At 40.0% G+C, this 7,008-nt stretch overlaps 1 protein-coding gene across 2 annotated transcripts in view; it reads right to left on the bottom strand.

Annotated features, from left to right (window-relative positions):
* Positions 1 to 1,927: 1,927 nt before the first annotated feature.
* Positions 1,928 to 7,008, bottom strand: part of gtf2ird1 (GTF2I repeat domain containing 1) — a 29,331-nt gene continuing 24,250 nt past the window's right edge. Inside the window, exons 21-27 of one of the 2 annotated variants that reach the window (XM_018693786.2) lie at positions 6,289 to 6,317; positions 6,133 to 6,180; positions 5,970 to 6,047; positions 4,248 to 4,440; positions 3,773 to 3,810; positions 3,567 to 3,673; positions 1,928 to 2,965 (exon numbers count right to left, since the gene is read on the bottom strand). In XM_018693786.2, the coding sequence (XP_018549302.1) occupies positions 2,897 to 2,965; positions 3,567 to 3,673; positions 3,773 to 3,810; positions 4,248 to 4,440; positions 5,970 to 6,047; positions 6,133 to 6,180; positions 6,289 to 6,317 (562 nt within the window). In that variant the 3' untranslated portion in view covers positions 1,928 to 2,896. Of the gene's footprint in view, positions 2,966 to 3,566; positions 3,677 to 3,772; positions 3,811 to 4,247; positions 4,441 to 5,969; positions 6,048 to 6,132; positions 6,181 to 6,288; positions 6,318 to 7,008 lie in introns of both variants that reach the window. The other variant, XM_018693785.2, reaches the window with a different exon arrangement.

Here is a 7,008-nt window from a genome sequence, read left to right as displayed (position 1 = left end):
GTTGAAGCCTCTGCATCCACCATTGTGTACTGGACCAAGGCGAGGAGCATTGGAGCTGCCACTGTGGAGAAAGAGGTCATGAGGCCAAACCTCAGACATGAGCTGCAGCTTATTGATGAGTTCTTTATGTTCTGCCTGAGCATCGCTGCTTTCTGCAGTGAGCCGTGTTGTCATCACATGGTCAAACTACTTGTACCTTTGTGTTGGGATCAGTTCAAATCTGGATGTCGCAGGAGCAGGTGAGACAAACGATGCCCCTGAAACTCCAGCAGTACAGCCCAAATGTGAGGGTTGTTATTGACAGCTCGGAGGTCAGATGTGACCTCTAAAACACTCACCACATACAAGAGATCACCTTTGCATCAGAATTATTCACTGGCTCCATCTCTGACGAGGAGTTGACCAGGCAGTCAGGAATCCTGGAGCTACTGGAGCCAGTGATCACTCAACCTTTCGAGCACCAAAAGGAAACTAAGGAGACCCAGGCCATAACCAGACTCTGTCGTCTCGCCAGACAATCAATTAGGTGAATAAAAGAGTACCACATTTGGGATTCAGCAGTTCCTCTCACCTTGGCAGGCTCAGTAAATCAGATGTGGTCCTGTTGTTGCATGATGGTGAATTACCAGGGCCCTCTAGATCTTAATGGCGAAGACAGATACGAGTAGACTGAGCATGTTGCTATTCTCAATTCAGTGCAGCCAAAATCAGACGTCTCATTTCCATGTCTTAACATCAGCCGCCTCATGTCCTCACCAGTTGGTAACAGACACCTCTTCACCTCTCACCGGACGCCTCCTCTCCTCACCCAGTCAGTATCATCAGCCTCCTTTCCTTTCATCAGAAACTTCCTCGTTGCTTCCCACAGAGGTTAGGGAGTGTAGCCAGGAGCCTGTCTCACACACTAAGCTCCAAGTTCTATTATTCTCACTGTTTTATCACCTTTAAGAACTAATGTGCTCTTAAACTAACTTTAATTGCCACTTACTGGGAAAAATGTGTCTTTTCTCTTTGTGACTGAATTCTTCTTTTCATCAACAGCCATAAATGGTTACATCAAGCACCAAGCATCGAGCAATTAAAATCCTCAGATCATCCTCTGCCCTTGTCAGGTAAATAGCTCCTCATTTTCACCAGTATACAACTGTAAAAATAATCTTCTGTCTTTATTCTCCTCACTAATAATGGATAATTAACACAGTGAATGACACTAATTCAAAGATATTACTGAATCATTTGTTCATCACCACCTACCTACACTGACCCATTATTTGTCAGGGTTATAGACACAGTAGCTACAGTAATGGCAGCTGGGCATGTGAGGTGTGATGTGCTATTATTTGAAAATAGAAAATGTATGGAATAAATCTCCTACTCTGTATGTTAATCAACCAAAATTGTTTTATTTCAGCTAACTCATGGAGTTAGCATTAGCGTCATTAGCTTGCAACAGCAGTTCAAATTTGCTAGCAAGATTTCAACCAACAAAATGACAGATCACCAGCTTCGAAATAAGATGAATTGACAGATGTGTAAAATTCAGTGTTAACCCCTCAAAATAAAAAACTCATGAGAGAAGTATTAGCATTTGTTCAACTCTAAACCATAATAAGGAAATGTAGCAATTACAACTTAATAATGAAAAGTAATGAAAATAAAAGTAATGTTAACTTTCTTTTTGTTAGAGATTATTTTTCATATTTATTCAAAACAAAATTAAAATTCATTTGGAAACTTCCTGTTTAACATTAGATAGAGTTAAACTCCAGCCAGTCATCTCACAACCTGCTTATATCTGATTTTGTAGAGGTTAGTGATTTTTTTAACTGTCCTGATTCCTATATATAATAGATACAAACTGACTAAAGTTGACCTTGTGTAGATCATATACCCAACAACACATAAACAAACTCCAACAAAATCAAAGTGCAAGGCAACACATTTTATTTCAAAGGCCTAATTGGCGTTAAGGTACAGCATATTAAATATCGTTAGTCCAGAGACAGTCATCGCAGAATAACATACCATTCTTTCCTTTACATGATACATTCAGGCTGACTTTAAATGAGATATTTTACATATTGTTAATGTGGTGCTAACATAAAAAGGCGTTTCACTGAAGGTCTGTCTTGTTTTCACTGCAGGTGCTTCCTGCTGCTGTGAGCAGAGGTGTCTACACATCAGGCAGACTGTGAGTCCATTTTATCTCCTTTAATTTCTGATGGCTTGCAATTGCCCCAAACCTAATTAAGACACTTCATTGCTGCTGTTTAATTTGTCTTCAGTGGTTACCTGTAGTTACTGAGTGACTAGTAGTATCTGTGTTAGTGTTGTGATAGTTCCCCAAGGAGCTGTATAACAGAATAATGTATTTTACATCCCTGCACATAATGTTATATTTCAATAAATATAATAAATAAAAAGTACAAATATCTGAATATTATGGAACCAGATCGCTATCAAAGACATTTTTTTTGTCAGTAATACATTGCAACCAAATGTTGGATCCAACAACATGACTCAGTGGATGGACACTTCATAAATGCAAGGGCAAATAACATGACTGTAGTAATATCTTCTGCTTTGTAAAAAACAATATTACTGTCATGATCAGCTTTAGAAGGAAACAAAAACTGATGGCCGTCCTGCCGGCACTGTGTGAAGGCAGGAGACAGAGAGACAAGCCAAGCTTTTACCCTGCAACATTTTGATCCACGTACATTCTGTTGTTCCTCGGGACGTCATTCACAGAGTCAAACCTTCAGCTCCCTATATTCAGTCTGGAGAGATTGTTTAGCTTTAGCACTCAAGTGTTAGTGTCGCATGTGGAAGAGTCACGAATATCACTTTGACAAACTCCTCCTTTTATCCCTTTGCTGCAGTCCAGGTTTGTCCTTCAGTAATTGACTTTTCCGGGAACCTGCACATTCACTCCACTGTAGTCCACCATGTACATGGGCCACTGCTGCAGGCGCACACAGAGAGAGACAATGATAGAGGAAAGTCAGTCATAATGGAGGAGAAAATAATTTTATTACTACAAAGAGGTTATTGACCTTGCCTGAAAACCAGTTTTAATATTAGCTTTCAGTGGTTACAGTAAAGCAGACAGTTGTGTACAAATACAACCTGATGCAGTTCGTAATACATTTGTGTCCTAATGTTGATTTCATCTGTGACCAGTGCTTTCGTCCTCCTTTGCTGATTTGTTTTGACCTTATGCCTAATTTATCCAATTTTGTGTCCTCTTTATTTTTGACTCTGGGTCTTAGTTTCCCATGTTTAGTAGGTGTAAATGTTTGATCAAAAGATCTATTTCTGTGGGACTCTTATCCTATCAGTCCTATTACAGACACCTATAGTAACAATCTGAGTCTGTCAGAGGCAAAAACAAGCACTTTAGTGGACTTTGTGGATACATGTCCATTGTGTGAGACTGCAGTAGCTGTTTGCTGTTAATGCTCATTTTTGTCCCTATAGTCATTTGCACCCAAAACATGGAAATAAGGCCCAGGTTCAAAAAGTACCAGAGTTATTCTCTAACGTCTCGTGTTTTTCAAACGTACCATCACTGGAATCTGATTGGTTGATATCCCCAGGTCAGAGGAGGCAGGAACTCGATTGCTCTCCTGGACTCTCTTGCGCTTTCGTCGATTGGTGGAGGCGTCTGTTCCTACTGACGACACAAAGGAAATGGTTTCACTTCCAGGTACGGACAGTAGGTTTCACAGCACATACAGTAGCTCTAGCAAGGAAATGAAAGAGCACCTACCTGTGTTACAGGCCTGGCTACAGATTTCTGCAAAGGGCCTGTGTGAGAGGGAGAAAGCTGTGTCATTTCAGGTGGTGTAGTGCTTGTTTTCAGAGATGGAGTCAAAACAAATATTTTTTCTTACAATTACAAAACAACAGAGTCATATGCATTAGTGTACTGTTTGGGCTCCATTCATTTCAGAACTAAAAAGAAAGAAAAATGCCAAAATTTAGCATGATTTAAGTCTGCCTCCATTCTTTCATCATAGCTTAACTGCTTCAATGTCAAAATATTGTTCACTGTTTCATATTATTTACATTTGCAGTGTAGGGAGATTTATTCTCTGACATCTCAGAGGCTGGATTTAAATCCAAAGCATAAATAAACTGTAATGAGCTTAACTACCAAGAAGCAAAACCCTAAATTCCCACTGGAATACACAGCGTGGTGACAACTAACAGGCTGCTGGATATTCAGGTGTCTCCACACTCACTGTAGCTGGCTCTTGATGTTGAATGTTATTTTATCTGTGGCTTGAAGGATTTTCTCCAGGCACACGATGTCGTAGGTGTTTGGGTTTCGGAAGGGGATGTCGTCTGGAAGGCCACTAACTTCTACAGACTCTGGACTGCCACGGATTAGCTTGTACGGGACCACGACGGAGCGGTCTAAGCCCAGAGCCTCACCTAAACCCAACAAAGACAACAGGTAAGCTTTTTGACCAAAAAACCAAAACAACTCTAAATGTTAATATAAACACAACTTTAACTGAATGACAGGTTTGAAATGTGGAAGTTTACATTTCACTTCATCAGTGTAGGGAAGAGGAAGTAAAAGTGCCTGAGGAAAAATGAATAGTGAATAATTATTGTAATAACAGTGCGTGCTGCTGTGCTGCGTTTTCTATCTGATACAAGGTATTTTTACTTTTCCATATGTATAAAGTGATTACTTCTCAGTATTTAGCCTGCAGTATAATAATGCCCATTAAAGTAAATCAGGAAAGCTAATGGTAGGTAATGATGCTACTGGAGCACACTGGCCTCATCCAGAATATGATATATCCCAGTCCTCTCTCACTTTGTCCTGAGTCTGATTCATTTAAATGGACGATGTGAGAGCTTTGACATGACATTTCCCATGATGCACTGAGCTCCCCTCTCCTCTTCTCTATCGTACGTCTGTGCTTTCTCTCCTCTCTCCGGTCCTGCAGATGTTTCTGCCTCTGGAGTGTTAGAGTCTGGATCTGTGTGTGCAGACCACCTGCTACCCCCATGATCCTGCTCCACACACACTGTTACTGTTCTTATTCTAATTATTAGCATTATTGTTGTTGTTGGTAATATTACTGTACATCTGTGGAATTTGCACTGTGCTGTGTTCCCTCTCTTCCCTTCTCTCTTTTTGTCTCCCTTTCTCATTCTCTCTCCCTTTGTCTCCTCATTTCTCTCTTCTGTCCACCTCTTGTTTTTCTCTCTCCCCCTCACCTTTCATTCCCCTTCTCTCACTTTATTCTCCTCTTCCTCCTTTTTCTCTTTTCTGTCTTCTTTTCTCTTGTCTCTCCCTCTCTTCATTTTTCTCTCTCCATCTCCCTTTTTCCCTCTTTCTCCCTCTCACGTCTTCTCTCATTTTTCTTTTCTTCTCTCTTCCTCTTTTCTTCATTCTTCTCTTTTGTCTTATCTCTCACCCTTTCTCCTTCTCTTCTCTCTCTCCCTCTTTCTTCCTCTTTTCTTCCTTTTCTCATCTCTCTTCTTTTCCCTCCTCCCTCTCTTTTCTTTCTTTTCTCTCATCCTCTTTTCTCTTCCTGTCTCCTCTTTCTCATCCTCTCTTCTCCCTCCCTTTCTCCCTCTCTCCTCTTTTCTTATCTGCCCCCCTTCTCTTCTGTCCTCTCACCTTTCTCTCTCCCTCTCTCTTCTCTTTTCTCTCCCCCTTTTTACTGGTCTTATCTCTCTCCTCCGTCTTCTCTGTTTTATCTCTCCCTCTTTTCTCCCCATCTTCTCTCTCTCTCTCCCTTTATCCTTTCTGTCTTCTCTTTTCTCCACTCCCTTTCTTCTTTCTCATTATCTCTCCTTTACTTTATCTGTCCCTTTCTTCATTCTCTCTCCCTCTCGTTTCTGTAACTCTCTCATCTTTTCTCTCTTTCCTTTTCCCACTCCTTCTCTCTCTCTTCTCTATCATCTAAATCTAGATCAAATAATAATGAACATCCATTTACCGTATTTCTTGTTGAACAGTTCTTTGACTTGCTCTCGGAGGACGACTTTCTCTCCCATGCGGTTGATGTCGTCATCGTCTGTCAGGTGAAGACGATCAGTTACTGACGACTTTCAAAATAAAGTTCCTGAAAATCAGGATGCTGTAAAACATTTTCTACTCACCACTTATCGAGGCGTAGGCCTTCTTTAGTAAAGTGACTCGTCGAGGTGCTGATAAAATGATGAAACATTAATATTACATGACATTAATATTAGTTCACTATGCTGAGATTATAGTTAATTAATCAGATTTGATAATGAATCAAATTCTGTTCTGACCTGGTTTTGGAATGAGTCCTTGAAAAGGTCTGAGAAGAACAAAGTGAAAGGAGAAGGTCACGATGAAGGATTCAAAGATTTGACTATGATTTTTAAAGACACAGCAATTCAAGTCTTCCTGTCTGCAACAGTACAGGGTGGCTGCTCTCTAATGTTCTAATGCAGCAAATATTTAAGCCTGTTCTGTTTTTATGGTTAATAAAATAATTTTGCTTTCTACCTGTTTGAAGAACTCACAGTCTCTGGCAGCATGCTGCGAGCTCACAAAGATTCTTTCTAAACTAAAACTGGATTTTGAAGTTTTTCTTTAAACAGCACAACATCTCATTAAGTTTTGTGACTGTGGAAAACAACAGACCCTGTTGACTGCAGACCCAAACAATGCCATGGAGGGTTGTTATGTTGGGATATCTCAAAAACAAGTTGACAGATTTCAGTTACATTTCTGTGCAAAGTTAGAAAACGGGCCAAGAAAGTTATTTATTTTTCTTCTCACTGGAGCAGATTCTGCGATTTTTAAAAGGTTTCCCAACACTGTCAGATTTTACAATTTGCTGTATTTTGATGCTGATCAGGCTCTAAAGCTGCTAAAACTTATTTTTTAATAGTGTTTGTACAAGTGATTAATTTTACAAGTCATTTATTAAACATAAATGCCAAATATTCTCAGCTTCCAGCTCCTCAAAAAGTAGTATTTGATCCTTTCTCTTTTTGTAGCTT

This window comes from Lates calcarifer, linkage group LG20, assembly GCF_001640805.2.
Source record: "Lates calcarifer isolate ASB-BC8 linkage group LG20, TLL_Latcal_v3, whole genome shotgun sequence".
NCBI classification, from domain to species: domain Eukaryota; kingdom Metazoa; phylum Chordata; class Actinopteri; family Centropomidae; genus Lates; species Lates calcarifer.
The sequence above is the reverse complement of the archived record's forward strand: the minus strand, read 5'-3'. Positions and strand labels throughout refer to the sequence as shown.